Source organism: Staurois parvus, unplaced genomic scaffold (genome assembly GCF_062004578.1).
Source record: "Staurois parvus isolate SC_StPar_1 unplaced genomic scaffold, SC_StPar_1.0 ptg000362l, whole genome shotgun sequence".
NCBI lineage: Eukaryota > Metazoa > Chordata > Amphibia > Anura > Ranidae > Staurois > Staurois parvus.
Window position 1 is genome coordinate 255,288 of NW_028318158.1, and position 18,185 is coordinate 273,472.

Below are 18,185 nucleotides of genomic sequence, written 5' to 3' on the forward strand. Positions count from 1 at the left end.
CGGTTGAATGAAAAAACAATTTTTTTTATTACTATCCAATAGCAGAATAGAGCAGTGTGACAGAGGGGTGAGCTCATCAGTCTGCTGCTGTTCCTTCACTGTCCAATCCCAAGCTGGGGGAGGAATAAGATCTATTTGTATTACTTTGTTACTTTTTGGTTGTAAAGGCTCATGGTGTTTTTACCTTCATGCGCTCTATGCATGAAGATAAAAAAAACCTTCTGTGTGTAGCAGCCCACCAAAACATACCTGAGCCCCATCTTGATCCAGCGATGTGCATGAGAGCCTCAGGTCTCCCAGGTCTCTCCCTCCTCATTGACTGAGACAGCAGCGGTAGCCAATGGCTCCTGCTACTGTCAATCACAGCCAGTGAACCAATGTGGAGAAAGCTGGGGGTGGGCCAAGTCGCAATCTGTGTGTGAATAGACACACAGAGCAGTGGCTCAAGAGCAAGCCGGCTCAGGTGCCCCCTTGACAAGTTGCTTACTCTGGGGGCAGTCGGCAGAGGAAGGGGACAGGAGCGCCAGCAGTGGACCTGAAAAGAATAGGATCGGGGCTGCTCTGTGCAAAACCACTGCACAGAGCAGAAAAGTATAACATGTCTGTTCTTTAACCGCTTGCCTACAGAGCACTTATACCCCCTTCCTGCCCAGGCCAATTTCCAGCTCTCAGCGCTGTCGCACTTTGAATGACAATTGCGCGGTCATGCAACACTGTACTCATATGACATTTTTATCATTTTTTTGTGACAGATAGAGCTTTCTTTTGGTGGTATTTAATCACCTCTGGGTTTTTTATTTATTCTTAAATCAAAAACCACTGAAAATTTTGGGGAAAAAAAAAAGTTTTTCTTAGTTTTTGTTATAAAATTTTGTAAATAAGTGATTTTTCTCCTTCACTGATGTGCGCTAATGAGGCTGCAGTGATGGGCACTGATAGGCTGCACTGATGGACACTGATAGGTGGCACTGATGAGGAGGCACTGGTAGGTGGCACTGATGGGCATTGACAGGCATCACTGATGGGCACTGAAAGGCAGCACTAATATATGGCACTGATAGGCGCCACTGACAGGTGGCACTGACTGGCACTGATGCACACTGATAGGCAGCACTGATAGGTGGCACTGACTGGCACTGATGGGTGAAACTGAAAGGCAGCTCAGATGGGCACTGATATGTGGCATTGATGGATACTGACAGGTGGCACTTCTAGGGCCACACTGATCATCAGGGCACACCGATTATCAGTGCCCTGATGATCAGTGTACATGTCCCCTCCGCGGAATGCCGATTACTGGCTCTCCTCTCGAGCTGTCTGCTCTAAGGATAATAAAAATGCTGGCACAATCTTCAGAATTGGACTCTAGGAGTGTTGGATATCTGGCCTCCTGCTGCAGTGTATTCAAACAAAACAAGTTTCATAAAGAGTTTAATTATAACCCAGAAGCAAGCAGTAGTTTGAAAGAAGTAGATCTGAACTCAAAAAGTGGATATTTCCCATGTTATAGAGAACATCCAAAAAGATTGTGTCTAGGTCGTCTCTGGAAAATGTAACTTTTGTCTTGAATCCTTCCTAATAAATAAGAGTATGCTTACTGGTATGTAAGTGTGCCTTGGCATTCCTGTGCTTACAGACTCACAGCTGTATATCTGCAGTATGAGACCTAGGACACCGTTGCCTCAGACTGCTGGTCTTAGGAGACACGGAGCAAGAATTGGTGATGTCACCACTGTGCTGCTCACTGTTTTCCTTGCTGGAGGTTTCGACATGAGGAAGCAAAGCCCTGCCATTCAAGATGGCCACCTCCATACAGAGACATAGTGCAGAAGCTGGTAAATTGGTAATGGGGAAAATAAGCTGCAGGGAAACCAAAGGAAATACTGGTGACTAGTCCTAGGCTCATTTTCCAGAGTTCGGTTCATCTTTAAAGCGGAGTTCCAGTCTCTCGTGAAAAAAATAAAATTCAACAGCTACAATAACTGTAGCTGCTGATTTAAAAAAACAGACAATACCCTATCCTAGGATCCAGGGGTGTCACCACACCGGCTGTCCTGTGTCCCTGGCATCTTAAACGTGGGCACCCGGCTGTGACAGCTTGCGGCTTCACAGCCGGGTGCCCGCTGCCATTGTGAATGGTTGGGCAAACCTCTGGGACATGACATCCACTTCCGATCTCCTAGGCGACTGAAAAAAAAGTGGTAGCAGGTACCTGTCAAAATTGGGTACTCGTTCCAAAGAGTTGCCAATCCTTAACGGGGAGTGGGGGACGAGGCCTTAAAGTGGAACTTCCCCTTTTGGGTGGAGCTCCACTTTAATGTGAACAACTGCTGAAATATATATTTATAACCAAATACAAATATAGAAATGTAAACGTTTTTCAAACAGAGGAGCTAACATGCAAACCTAACGCTCACTGCAAGGAAGGAAAACACTGCATCCTGGAACTGGCTTTCAGGGTACTGTCTGTCAGTTAGGGACATGACGTTATCAAATATCATACAGAAATGATGAGACTTGTCCTGTGATAATCACAATGAAGGAGATACTTACTCGGGATCCTGGGAGAAATGTACAAGACGGTCGTTACCACTTGCTCCGGGGCTGCTGATCTGTAACAAAAAAAGAAAGAAAAAAAAAAAAACATACAAATTGCTATTATTTTTCCCATCCTTGATATACAAAACACCATTACTAGCAAATAAATAACATCGAATTCATTTACATATTGCCATATTTAGGAATGTATTCTTCACTTTAGGATTTGTAAGAGACATTTCCGTAAATCCTTAAGGGTGACTGTGCACCCAGAACTTCTGTTTTTTTTGCCAAGTAGTGACCAAGGCCATAGGACAGGTTTAAAGCCTGTAATTTTTTTTCCAAAGTAGAACTCTAGCCAAAAACAACATGATAAAAATGAACCTATTAAAAGACAGAATAATAAAACCAGCTTTTGCTACAAGGTTCACTTTCAATCCAGATATTCTCCTGCAGTACTTCTTCACCAACTAGATGTCATTAGATGGCCAGCATAATTCAACCTACTTCCATCCTTGACCTGTGCCTAGGTCATCTTTGACCTGTGCCCAGACTGTGACTGGACAGTGAAAGGAGAAGCAGAACAGTAATGAATTCATTACTTGGTCACTCTGCTCTCTTCACCTATCAGCTTTCTTCTTATTAGCACATATACTGACTGGCTCCTTATGATGCTCTTCACACTCCAGTTTTGCTGTACAGGGACTGCAAGAGAATGATAGAGTCAAATTCAGGTGCTTACACTGCTTGCATTTAAAAAAAGTAATGTAGTGATGTATTATTGATTACAGAGCTGCCTTTATTTGTGGCTTTTATATTTGTCTAAAGTTCAGCTTTAACTTAAAACAGAACCCCGGGATCAGCAAATATTGTCTTAACCAAGACGATCATTAGACTGATTTCTCATGAATGGGACTGGCCAAACAAAGATCAAAATTGTGCCGGTCCCTGCTGGTCAGCATTATTCTTCTCTCGTAACATATTTTAAACATGTTATTTACCTGTAAAATCTCCCTTATGTAGACACCCAAAACCCAAGCATTCTGCTAGTGCCGCCATCTTGGATGTGATGTCAGCAGCCCCAGCAGACTGTTGAGCTATTATCTATTGGATTTCAGTTTCTTAAATCATGGAGCTCCGCATCACAGGAGGGCATTATTTATGGCACTCTGAATGTAAATACAGCCTGCTTAGGAACACCCACTCCTCCAGACTGACATCCACCTATTATATCATTTTGATATTTGTATAATTCCTCCTAAGAGCCAGCCCACTCATCAGGGCTGAGGGCTCTTAAGAGGAGTACTTAGGAAGGGTGCCCTAATGTTTTCAGGAAGCTACAGCATCATGCTGGCCCCTCCCATCAGCCATGATCTGCTTGCATTCCATAGAGAAGTACAGCGACCCAGTGATCACATCACTGGGACTAACAAAGTATATAATGAAAACATAAATATGGATGCACTGAAATTTCGGCCACCGAAACACATCGGGCAAAAATAGCCCTATTGGCATTCTGCTGATAGGAAAAATTTAGCTGATACAGGGGACTGTGTGCACTGCAGATGTGTGTGTGTGTGTGGGGGGGGGGGGGGGGGGGTGGAAAAAGGCCGGTTTTTAAATGTAATTACCATTTTTTTTTCTTCACTATAGCTCATAGAATCAGCTGTCACTTTCCCCCCAGCTAAAAGAAATGTTTCCTTTTAGTTTATTTCCCCAGTTAAAAAAAACAACGTTTCCTTTTAGTTTGTTTTCCGAGATAAAAGAAACAAAGTTTCCTTTAGCTCCGGTGAAAGTGTCAGCTAATTCTGTGAGCTATAGTGAATAATAAAAAAAGCTGGCAAGTGCATTTAAAAATTGGCACCGACCTATAGTGACAGACAGTGAGGGAGCCTCTCTGTATACACTGCTCTTTCACTGTATACACTGCTCCTCTCCCCATCCCCTACAAAAGACCTGTAACTCATATGCTATCACATAGTGGCTATAGACTATTGGTCCCCTATGAGATAGCAATAAAATCATAAGTTAAAAAAAAAACAAAATACATGAAAATAGAAAAAAAAATTGGAGCCTCCCCACCCCCACATACGCAGACATTTCGGTGTCAGTTCGGTTTTTGGCTACATGCATTCTGAATTTTCGGTATCGGTTGTGGCACCAGAATTTTAATTTTGGTGTACCACTAAACATAAAGCTTTTAATTTAAACATTGTATTAGCATGTTGATGAGAAGGGGAAGACAAAATAAAAGCAGATCATTTCAGATTTAAGATAAGTATTGAACCAAACTTTTCTTTTTAATTCCTAGATTGTAAGCTCGAAAGAGTAGGGCCCTCTAACCCCTCGTGTGCTGTTTGTAGTTGCTGTACTGTTTCATGTATTGTCCCCCCCCTCTATTGTACAGCACTGAGCAAACCCTTTGGCGCTATATAAACTCGATGTAATAATAATGTAATAATATTTCTTTTCATCCATCATTTCCAAATAATCTAAAGCTGCCAAATGAATTTTAATAAAAAAAGGAATTTTTCAAACGCATGTATCGATTTTATTTCCTATGATTACTGAGCAAACATTCAAATGGAAAGAATATATGTGTCTGTGGCCGATTTCAAAAGAATTTTGGATTCGACTAGTGGGATTCTAAAGTTTAAGCAACTATGAACTGGTCTGTCTAAAAGCACCCAATGATATCCTTTTTCAATCTCCTTACACAACTAAGAGATGATTTGATTGGCTCCTGTGGGCTCTTTTTTCATTTTAGGGAACCACGGTACAGCATGGCCCCCTGCACTGCACAGGTGCACTACCATAGTCCAGACTGCTTAGAAATGGGGCCATAGAGCGGTATTTTCCCTTTACAGAAAATGACATCTCGCAGCACAATTTCCAGGGAGCTGTCTGCTAGCGCGGTTGTAATCATAATCGTTGTAGAATTACTACAGCATTATTTGTTCAGCTTGGCGGTTTGCAGAGCCATTCCTGCTGTGTGTAAATAGCTGCACAGGTTCCGCGCTGCCTGTTTGTCTTCGTCTAAACAGGATGGAAAACTAAACAATGTTTATAGAGGCCGAAGTCTCAATTCTTCCCCATGGTGCCAAGATCCCAAAGAGGACCTGTACTGTCATCATAAACAAAAGGATGCCATGAAGGAGGGCAGGGGAAGGAAGAGACTTTTCTGAGCATCTGGTTCAAGAGATTTGCATAATAGCCACAATTGTTATTAGAATATTGAGACACCTCAACAGCTTTGCAATTAGAAAATACATAAAAGTTTATTTTTTGGCCAAATATCAGATTTAAAGGCTAAGTTCACCTTCTGGAAAAAAAAAATATAAATGTACATATACTCACCAGCCTCTTTATTAGGTACACCTGTTCAATTGCTTGGTAACACAAATTGCTACTCAGCCAATCACATGGTAGCAACTCAAAGCATTTAAGCATCTAGACGTGGTAAAGACGACTTGCTGAAGTTCAAATCAAGCATCAGAATGGGGAAGAAAGGGGATTTAAGTGACTTTGAACATGGAATAGTCTTTGGTACCAGATGGACTGGTCTGAGTGTTTCAAAAATGGATGATCTACTGAGATTTTCACACACAACTATCTCTAGGGTTTACAGAGAATGGTCCGAAAAAAAGAAAATATCCAGTGAGCGGCGGTTGTGTTGGACGAAAATGCCTTGTTGATGTTAGAGGTCAGAGGAGAATGGGCAGACTGGTTCAAGATGATAGAAAGGCAACAGTAACTCAAATAACCACTCGTTACAACCAAGTTATGCAGAATACCATCTCTGAATGCACAACACATATAACCTTGAAGCAGATGGGCTACAGCAGCAGAAGATCACACCAAGTGCCACCCCTGTCAGCTAAGAACAGGAAACGGAGGCTACAATTCGCACAGGCTCACCAAAATTGGACAATTGACGATTGGATGAGTCCCAATTTCAGATGCAACATTCAGATGGCAGGGTCAGAATTTGGTGTAAACAACATGAAAGCATGGATCCATCCTGCCTTGTATCAATGGTTCAGGCTGGTGGTGTAATGGTGTGGGGGATATTTTCTTGGCACACTTTGGGCCCCTTAGTACCAACTGAGCATCGTTTAAACGCCAAGGCCTACTTGAGTATTGTTGCTGACCATGTCCATCCCTTTATGACTACAGTGTCCCCATCTTCTGATGGCTCCTTCCAGCAGGATAATGCACCATGTCACAAAGCTCAAATCATCTCAAACTGGTTTCTTGAACATGACAATGAGTTCACTGTACTCCAATGGCCTCCACAGTCACCAGATCTCAATCCAACAAAGCACCTTTGGAATGTGGTGGAATGGGACAGCATGGATTATGGATGTGCAGCCGACGAATCTGCAGCAACTGCGTGATGCTATCATGTCAACATGGACCAAAATCTTTGAGGAATGGTTCCAACACCTTGATGAACCTATGCAACAAAGAATTAAAGCACTTCTGAAGGCAAAAGTGGGTCCAACCCGGTACTAGCAAGGTGTACCTAATTAAAGTGAGTGTATTTTGGCAGGAAAAAAAATGAGCATTTATTATTTTTTTTCCACACCGTCTACAGTTCCTTTACCCATACCTTTGTATAGCATTGTAAGCAGTGTGAATGGACTAGGAGCATACTGACCAGCATGCTCGCCGTTCATTGTAACTACTAATCTGTCTGCCGCAATGGCAGAGAGCACTTGTAGTTCATTCATTCACAGATTTCTGTGAATGAATGGCGTAGCTATACAGGCAGAGCCCCACACCGGAGAGCTGCTTTCAAAATGTGACATCAGGTGCAGGGAGAGGAACCCCCGCCCTCCGTCACAGGGAAGGGAGCTTTGGTGGTGGGAGAAGGGTGAATAGGAGCATGCTAAACCCTAAACTTAGGTATAACATGTAATATGCTCCTAAAGGGGAACATATCTTCTAAAAGAAAACTGAGGTTCCCACTAATAATGGAGAGTGGATATCAGCTATATACCGCAATTTAGGTTCACACCACAACCTTTTCCATTCATAAAATGCATGCTACAATGTGGAGCCTGGGTTATCCCATGTGATTCTCTCTGAGTAGAATTTCAGCTTTCACTTGACCTTAAATAGTGTGTCTGCATGGCTGCTTGTAGTCTCCACCATGGGAGCATGTGACAGAGTGACAGCACAGGAGAGCAATTAGGAGACAGTTGTCACCCTATAACAGGATGTGTCTGAGAAAGGATCTTCATGGCAACAGGTATATATTTTTAAAGGTTGGAAAGCCAAAGACACTCCTGCCATTACATGCAAGCAAGCAAATAATACACAGTTTGGCAAACTTGCCACCACGTTTGGTCTTCTCCAGCGCTGACAGCTCAGCCTCACTACCCTGTGTGCTGCCACCATCTTCCCCACTGTGTCTTCCAGCCAAGAGAGCTTTCTCCCTCTGGTCACTGTCACCAAAGACATAATTGCTGTGAAATACAGAAATGATATCATCCCACCACTCTGCTCCATTCTTGGCATCTTACAGAGTGGGTTGGAGTGTACACTGATAAAAAAATTGTTAGCAGATAGTTAAAACTGATTTTTTTTTTTTTTTTTTGCAGAAACAACATATAAAAGGCCCTAAACAAAAAAAAACTCAATCTGTTGGCAATTTTGATTTTCTCTTTGTTTTTTTGTATTTTGGTTGTACTTTCACATGTATGTAAAGCCATTGTTTTTGTTTTGTTTGGATAAAGTAGAGAAGGGTTAAGACTCTCATCTAGTTTTTTGCTACAATGGGTATAGAGAAGAATCACCTGCCTTTAAAATAATCACATTTTGTTGCTTTGCAGCTTGAAATGAAGACAATTCTTGTTTTATCCAGCTGTATAAGTGCAACTTATAACATTCAAGTAAAAGATATAACACCAACATGTCAGAAAAAAATAAAAAAATAAAAACAGAATTGATGAGTTAGAAAAAGGATCACCCTCCCTCCTAAAAATGACCTGCAAACTCAATCAGGTGTAAATAATAACCTTCTCAATGGCACACAAAGCCATTTGACTTTCAACTGTAATCAGCTGTGGCCATTTTGATTAACTCAGCATGAAAAGAGCTTTCCTGGAGCATTTCAGTCCTTGGTATTGCAACTGAAGCAAACAATCAACTATGGGTGGCAAGGCACTGTTAAAAGATCTCTGGGATAAACTTGTGGACAGGCACACATCAGGAGATGGATACAAAAAAAATTCAAAGTCTTTACCGATGACTAGAAGCACAGTGAAGTCTATGATTAAGAAGTGGAAGGTATTTGGTACAACACAGACCCTCCCTGGATCAGGATGTCGCTCTAAAAGAGCCATGGCGAAATTTTGGTCACGGAGGCTACCAAAAGGCCTACAGCAACTCTAAAGTAATTGATGACAAAGGGTGGTCATTGTGTGCATGTGACAATATCACAAATTCTCCTGTGGCTTGTATAGGAGGGTTGCAAGAAAAAAGCCACTCCTCCAGAAAGGCCACATGCAGTCAGGACTGAGGTTTGCCAAAACGCACCTTGAAGATCCTGAGGCCACGTGGAAAAAGGTTTTATGGTCAGATGAGCCTAAAATCCAATACAGCTCACCATACAAATAACACCATCCCTACAGTAAAGCATGGAAGTGGGGATATCCTGTTATGGGGGGTTCTCTGCAGCAGGGACTGGATCACTTGTCAAGATAGAAGGAAAAATGGAAGGGGCAAAATACTGTCTACTTCTTGAGGGAAATCTGCGTCCCTCTGCCAGAATGTTTTCGAGTTGAAGAAGGTTTACCTTCCAACATGACAATGACCCAAAGCACACAGCAAAAAATGACCACACAGTGGGTGAAGGGGAAAAAGGTGAATGTCCTTGCATGGCTTAATCAGGGCCCAGACCTAAACAGATTGAAAATCTGTGGAATGACTTGAAGACTGCAGTCCACAAATGGTCACCATCAAATGTAACTGAACCTTGAGCAGTTCTGTAAAGAAGAGTGGGCAAAATCTAGATGTGCAATTAGTAGAGACATATCCCAGCAGACTAAAGGCTGGAATTAAAGCAAAAAGTGGTTCAACAAAATACTGACACGACGGGGTGATCCTTTTTCCAACTCAAGAGATTCTGTTCTTGATAAAAAGAAAAAAAAAATTCTGACATGTCTGTGTCATAGCTGTAAACGTATTGTTTACATACAGTTCTTCCCCCCCAGGTGCTGGCGAGTAATCACCCGGTGATTGACAGCCGAGGCTGCGAATGACGGCACGGGTGAGGCGCATGTGCCTCTTACCCAGAAATGCAAAATCATATATATATATATATATATATATATATATATATATATATATATATATATATATACACACGTGATTTTGATCACCCCCGCCGCCCTGTAGCAGTATTTCTGCTATAGGGCGGCAGGAAAGCGGTTAAAAAGGAGCCAAACATCTATGTGATAATAAATGGCTTCATATGATTACTATCCTTAAATAAAAGTTTTTTTGGCATGATCATGGTCATATTTTCAATATCAATGCCAAACGTTCACGATTTCTGCCAGGGTATACAAACTTTGAGCACAATTGTATACAGCAGAGCTTAGACTGGAAGGTGGAGAAGCAGCTAAAGGAGGCCCTCAGTTGTCCTGCAGGGCTCATGTGCTAACAAGGGATGCGCTAACAGGAGGAGAGAGCAGAGTGACAGAGAGATGAGTTCATTGGCTGCTGCCTCTTCTTTCACTGTTCAATCACAAGCTGGGGGGATGAACAAGAGTTGCAAATGTTACTTAACTGTAAAAGAGAAAACTCAGGTCTCTTCCCCTGCCATAAGAACTGTTCTGTGTGGCAGAGCTGTGCAAAATTCAGGACTGAATGGACAGAAATACAAATCCTTTGACAGGTAAAAGAGCCCCGTTTACTCAGATGTTTGCCTAGAGTTCAGCTTTAATGAAAATGCATACAAATGTAGAAAGACAGTCAGACAGAAACACCAACTGGGGGGTGGGGGGGTGGGGGGTGGGAATCGCCTCCAATTGAATTAGTGAGCAGTTACATGCTGGTGAATTGAAGCCCACATGATGTACCTGTAGTTTTAGCGCAGAGGAACATCCTGGATTAATGTGAAAATGAGGTTTTCATGCCTCTGAGGCCGGTTATCCCTAGAATACAGTAATCCATTTTCTCCAGCCCGGCTGGAAGAATGGCGCGGTGTTGCCTATGTCATGCTTAGTTAAAGGTCCATGATCACATTATCGCATGGAGGAGCTGACACTTTTATTCGGTTTACACTGTCTTCTATGTACAGGCAACTTATTTCCTTTGCCAGGGCTGCTGACAACCCTTTCCACACTATATTAATCTTGTTTACTGACTTATCTTGATACGAATATCAGAAAACTGAACTTTTTATCTGGTGCAGAAAATAAACAAGGTGTCGGCAGAAGCAGAAGCTATTTTCTGGTTTTAAATTGCTTGTTTACCTGCAGTTTTTTTTTCGTTTTTCTGCATGAGAAGGGAGAAAGGGAAAAAAAAAAAAGTTTAAAGGGAACCTGTCAGGATATAAATGCGGCAGCAGCCATTACTGACTTAGGGTTAAATCCCCAATCTGTCCCCTGGGAAATAAAAACGCCCTTGCATAAGGGCACTCAAAGGGTGAAATTGGGGATGCACCGAAACTTCGGGCACCAGAAAATAGCCCTATCAGCATTATGCCGATAGGAAACATTTAGCTGATACAGGTGCCGATACAGGGGACTGTGTACTGTAGATGTGAGAGGGGCCGGCGGAGAAAGGGGGAGAGGAGCAGTGTATACAGTGACTGGCTGTCACTATGGGGTTTATTTACTAAAGCTGGAGAGTCCAAAATCAGACTCCCTTCTGCATAGAAACCAATCAGCTTCCAACCTCAGCTTGTTCAATGAAGCTTTGGCAATGAAACCTGGAAGCTGATTGGTTTCTATGCAGAAGGGAGTCTGATTTTGGACTCTCCAGCTTTAGTAAATAAACCCCTATATGTCAGTGCCAGTTTTTAAAGGTAAATACCAGCATTTTTTTCCTTTACTATAGTTCAGAGAATGAGCTGTCACTCTCTCTGAGCTAAAAGAAACAAAGTTTTTTTTTAGTTTTTTCCCAAGCTAAAAGAAACAAAGTTTCTTTCCTGAGCTAAAAGAAACAAAGTTTCCTTTAGCTCAGGGAAAAGTGACAGCTCATTATCTGAGCTATAGTGAAGAAAAAAAAAAAGCCGGAAACTGACATATAGTGACAGCCAGTGAGGGAGCCTCTCTGTATACACTGCTCCTCTCCTTGAGCACATTGCCCCCCCACACCCCCTACAAAGAGGACCTGTCACTTATATGCTATCACATAGGGGACTATTGGTCCCCTATGTGATAGCAATAAATCAAGTAAAAAATAAAATAAAAATATACATGGAAGTAGAAAAAAAAAAACACCCCACATACGCAGGTTTCGGTTCGGTTTTTGGCCACATGCATTGTGAATTTTTTGGATCGGTTTTGGCACCATATTTTTCATTTCGGTCACCACTAGGTAACATGCACATTAGGTCTAGGGTAACTGCATAAACTGTAAGGGCTCAGTCATATCAGCGGCTGCGTTAGACGACTGTTGCTCGTGTGCACTCAAGGAAGATTCCAATGCACTATAAATGTTTTTACCTTGCTTTAAAAGTTTAGGTCACATGTGTCAAACACAAGGCAATTTCATGTGGCCCTCGCACCTCTCCTGCATCTGCGGCAACCCCCTTGTTTTTTGCCCTCACTATTGTGTCAGCAATCGGCAGCAGAAAGGACAGAACTTCTCCTACAGATCCTGCGCTTCTCTGTGAAGCCACTGAGAGCCTTGTCTCTGCCCCCCAATCTCAGTACTTGCTAGCAGAGGACAGAGCTGCTCCTACAGATCCTGCACCTCTCTGTGCACCCCCTCCTCTCTGCCTCCCCTAGCCTCAGCATTCAGCAGACTCCAGCCCTCCTCCAGAGCCTGCACTTTCTTCTCTCCAGCTCCCACAAAATAAGGGGGTGCACTGTGATGTAAAAGGGGGAGGGAGACTTAATTCTGATGGTGAAGGGGGTTCTTGACATCTAATGTAAGGGTGTGGGCGGGGGTGCTCTGTACATCTAGTCTTACAGATACTATTGGCCCTTTGAGGGCAATGCTGATGCAGCCCACAATGAGATGGAGTTTGACACCCCCATTTAGGTGTATAGAATTCTTGAAACTCCTGCCAGGCTTCCTCCAGTACAAATCACAATACCAAAAGCCTCTGATTTTGGACACAATCTCAGCTGAAGGGGAGGAAGAGTTAGTAAGTTTTGCTTCAGACGAAATCACGTGATCAAGTGCCTAAGCTTTTCATAATGTGAGCAGCTCAAGCGTTAACAATAGAATACAGGGTTTAATTATATGAGTTACTGACCTAAAACAAATATGAAACCAGTCCTGACACACCACTATCTGCATACCTGTTCCAGGTCCGTGGCCTGACAAAGTTGGCCACACACCAGTAGAATTTCATTTGAACGTATGTATTGAAATTCTGAAAATTTGTTTGTCAAAGCATTCGATCTGGACATCGTTAACTCATCCAATTTCTTACAAAATTCTTCAAAATTTCTATCAACCTCCTACTTTAATGGAATCTCTGATATACTGGATGTCACAGACCTCTGTAAATGAATGACGCGGTTGTGCAAGAGGAGCCCAACATAGCCGCGCCATTTAAAAATTTCACAGCTGCTGTGATTTAAGGGTTGCTGCAATTTTGCAAACTGCATTGTGTGGAGCTTATCGCCCCAAAAGAAGCTCCTGCTCTTTTTTGGGTGACGAGCTTCCTACGATGCGGTATGCAGCAGAATTGCACCTGTGATTAGGTGCCATTGAAAATGAATGGCACCTGAACAAGCGTAGTGCAATTTGTCAGTTTTGTAGAGCGTTTTGGGATCACGGGCAGACTCATGGCAATTCTGCCTGCAATACAAAATGCCAAGCTGTGAACAGAGCCTTAGTCTTTAAGTAAGTATGTCAGCTATGAAGCTTGCACCCTGACAACCAATTCAATAATGGCAACTCTCAAATATCCAATTAAAAATCAGATATCAGAATTGCAATTTGAGTGCCTAAGTTAGAGGTACCTATTTGGGTTCGCAGAAGAGTGGGAGCCCAGGGTGGGCACTGCCAGCATGGGCATTTTATTAGTCCAAACAGCAGGCAGGCCACCAGGCAGTCTGCAGAATTACAGGCTGAATGCAACAATATACCGTAAGTGGATTTTAATATGTTTTTCAGTTGTTTGGCAAACCTCCTGAATACACTATCTGACATTAAAGTGGAGCTAAACTCTTCGATACCTCCCTTCAATGGTCCAACATCCTTCGTCAGCATCTTCTGCTTGGCTTCTTCCATGTGTTGGGCTGTGACTGTTCTCAATGGTCAGCGCTCATGCTGTGCAGAACATTCCAAAGAAGACTGCGAACAGGCAGCCAGGTTTCTTTTATTGCAGAAATGACAAAAAGAGCCTACCTGCTCGCAGCTTTTAAAAGTGGCACTTTAGTTCTGCTTCAAAGTATAACTAAAGGCAACATATTTTTTTAGTTTTGGCCAGAGCAGAGTTAGAACAACTGTCAGATTTTATTGCTGTCTGTGCCCCTATTAGGGAGATTCACTCTTTCTACTTGTCCTGTTTACCATGGTAGCACTATCCCCGGAGTCCAAGGACAGAATGGCAGCCTCCTTCCAATCTTCCAAGTAACTTTCTCTCCAGTAATACCAGACAGATCTTTGGCAGACAGCTCTCCTCAGTCAGCTTACTGTAGAACCAGGGTCACTCTTCCTACCTTCAGGCCCTCAGGACACCCACCTGAGGCCAGCAGGGCAACAAGTGTCTGGAGAGGCAAGCCTACCTCCAGCCTGGCTTGGTGCAATCCTCTCCAGCGAAAGATACTGAACCCATAACAAACACTTAACATAACAAACAACAAAAAAAAAGTCCCCGCAACATTCCAAAAAAATGCATCACTGGAAATACATAGATGTGAATCTGACCTATAGGAACTAATGTTAAATGGACTGTAGTGCTTTTCTGCAAAACACATAGGTGTGAACGTAGCCTAATACCCCGGTCATATCAAGCCCGACTTTGAAATCATGCGACTTACAGTGAAGTTGTACAATTTCAAAGTCGGGGGACATGCCGATTTCAGGTGTGATTTGCAAGACATCTAACATGTCTATGCAAATCACACGAAAGGTAGTGCATGTACTATTTTAGAAATTGGTACGGCTCCGACCAAGTCGGAACCGCACAGATTTGACCACTGTAATTGCGGACAATAGGGTGCGACTTGGCATACGATTTGCAAGTCGCATGGTATGCAAATCGCATGCCAAGTCACACCCAGTGCGACCGGGGTGTAAGGGTTTGTTTACACCTGTGGTTGTGGGCAATAAAAAAGTAAGTAGTAATTTCAAAAGTCAATTTTAATATTTTTAAATAAGCAACTTTAACTAAGTGATCCTACCATGAAGGTCCTTATTTATGCACTTCCAGTTATAAATGTATAGAAAAAAGTAGAAGTATCTGCAATGCCCCAATCTTACTGAGCATCACTTGACTGTAGAACCTCTCTCCAAAATATGGACTTTATAATCGACCATATACAACATAACCACCTACAGTGCTGGGTGAGTTGTTGGCTGCTATACTGTATATCGTCTACTTCCAGTTATAAGGTGACAATCCTCTTTCCATGTCTCCTAATTGGGCTCCCATGATGTCACCCTGTAACATGTTCTTCCGATGAGGACCACGAATAGCAATTTCAACACAGGTTACTTGAGCATGATCCATTGTTGTCATCATCAGGAAATCCACCCTAAGAGGTGCCATGCAGCCATTAGCTATGAAGTGGCATTAGAGGCTATGGGAGAGCATCAACATGGAGATGAAACTAAGGATGAAGAAAGGTGAAATCACATATTAAAAAAAAAAAAAAAAAAAAGACATCTCTTCATTCTTTGCATCATCATATCCGTTACAGGGTGACAGGTCCTCTTTAGGAAAACACAGAGGTCTGCGAGTTTTATACTGTATACACTACATATAAGAGTATTGGTACAGCACTTCCCTGCGTTACTGACCATCACAGCTCCATGCTATGGTGGCAGACTGCCTATCCATGACAAAGCCCAATACCTCCAGAGCAATCAATCACTGCCCTCCCCTCGGACCCCATGTCTCCATGGTACAGCGGCTCTGAAGAATGACTTTTTGCCAGTCTGTCAAGACCCGGAAGTTGCATGCAAGTGTTCTAATGATTCTTAATCTGACAACTGGCGCAATCAGGTCTGGCAAGCTATGCGAATAACCCTCCCCAAGCATGCTCGGTGACCGTGCTGGCAAAATAAATAAAAGCAGATCTCTAGAAATGGAGAATAAGCTCTTAAGGCATGACTTTATCTTCAAGACACAGAGACACAGACACCTCAATCTGGACACAATGATCAATCATGTCACAAGGGCCCCTGTAAATTAGAGCCATCAGAATTAGCTACAGACAGCTGTCCTGCCTCCGCTGCAGCCATGTCCATTGTAACGCCATAAAACTGCTACAGTGCATGAAAGTAACAAGAACTTTGAAACAAGTAATAAGGATCGATAGCAAAGACAATATATATTTTTACTCCGGTGTACAAATTGTGTAGCGGGAACAAGCGTTCCCGCTTGCAATTACTAGACGTGTGCAAAATTTCGTGTGTCAGGCATAGAGCAGCTCATTCACTTGGATAGACCGCCCTATGTGCATTTGTTTTGCATAAGGAGCTAATATACCTATTTGGAGGGATGAGTTTTGTGCAATTTTTAAATGTGTGATTGCCACTCGATTCTGTCACACAACAATCGCATTTGGGGTGCCATTAAGAATGAATGCCAACCAAACACACATCACTCGATCCAAATCGCCTCGTTCACACCTGTGAGCTTTTGCACCTTCCCAGTTCATCAAAAGCGCATGCAAATAGTCCCCTTTAAATTCTCTCTCTCCAATAATCTCTGCGTTTTTTACAGTTCACTGAACTTTTGATAAGTCTTGCTTGCTGCATCTTCAGCGCCCTGTTTGAAAAAAGCTCCAAAACAAGTCAAATATCACACTAGTTTTATGTTGCCCTCTTAAAAAATGAAGTTTTATCACTCATAGGTACATTATCTATATCAGTGATCATTAACTTGTGATCTGCCCGACTTTTTCTGCTCATTAGCTATGCTTATTGTTAGTGTGTTTTATGTGTGGCTCAAGACAATTCCTCTCATTGCAATCTGGCCCAGGAAAGTCAAAAGGTTGGAGAGTCCTGATCTAGAGGTTAACCCCTTAACGCCGCACCTCCCAGCCCTTTTCTTGGGTTTCTGATGCCGGAAGGCGGTGTAGGGTTTATGATCATGCGACTGCTGTGATTGGCTATCAAGTAGCGATTGGGAAACAGTGCTTGGAGTGTGCCGGGCGTGCACTCTCGGCACAGGTTTGTTTACATTTGGGCGTGCAAATATGCAGCCTTTCGCTGTCAGAGGCCAAAAATTGGCGTACTCTCAGCGCAAACAGGTTGAGGGTTCCTTAAGCTGTGGCTGCTTAGACTTCCCGTCTGATGATGTCTTTCATGTTCCAGGGCCAATACCACTTATCAGAGTCAACAGCATCACACCAATGATCTATTTAGCCATGTTTAAGCATGCTATTCAGCCCACCACAATAAGGGGTGCATTCTTCCCACTAAGCACCTATGTAATGGACATTTTTCCCACTGACCCCCAAAGAAATAGTTTTGGAAGCAGTCTCCTGAAAGCAACAGTGCCCTTGTAGTTCACTGAGAACTACAAGCCATCAGCTGCAAACAGTGCCGGGACAAGGTAATCTAGAGCCCAGAGTGAACATGCCAAATTGCACCCCCTCGAGATGTTTAAGGATTATGTGTTAGTAAATACCCACCCCCTCAAAAAAAAATTAAAATAATCAAGTACTAATTTGCATGCTTACAGCCTAAGCATAAATTCCTCCTCCCCCCATCCCAGTACAAATTTGCCCCTTACTGAAATCTTCCCTCCCAGCAAATCTTCCCAACCTCCCCCCATCTCAAGTAATCTCTCTTTCCATACCGCCAGCACACAACCCCCCCCCCCCAAAAAAAATAAATAAAAAAATGTCCCCCATCCTAGCACAACCCCCCCCCAATTTCCCCTTCTAGCACAAATACTCCCGATTCCTACCAGCAAAAATCCACCCCCCCCCCCAAAAAAAATGTCCCCTTCTAGCACAAATCCACTCCCCTCTTTACCATATCACCTTTTCTATCACCAATCCCCCCCAAATCCCCCCCTTCCTAGCACAAATCCTCTCCCCCATCCGCCCACCCAACACAAATCCCCCAAAATCACCACTCCTAGCACACCTCCCCAAATCTACTTTCCTATAACAATTCTTACCCCTGCAGCTGCCCACATCCCCCTTCCCAACACAAGCCCCCCCCTCCCTTCTATTCCCTTGTAGTGCCCCCATACCTCACATGATACCACAGTACCTAAGGCAGCTGCCCCTCCTGCCCATACCTTGTCCTGGGCGCAAAAGCCATCGGTA

General features: G+C 43.0%; 1 protein-coding gene across 1 annotated transcript in view; it reads right to left on the reverse strand.

Moving 5' to 3' along the window:
• Nucleotides 1-18,185, reverse strand: part of GPATCH2 (G-patch domain containing 2) — a 209,734-nt gene that overhangs the window by 79,295 nt on the left and 112,254 nt on the right. Inside the window, exon 6 of the mRNA XM_089685011.1 lies at nt 2,554-2,612. Coding sequence (XP_089541137.1) covers nt 2,554-2,612 — 59 coding nt within the window. The remainder of the gene's footprint in view (nt 1-2,553; nt 2,613-18,185) is intronic.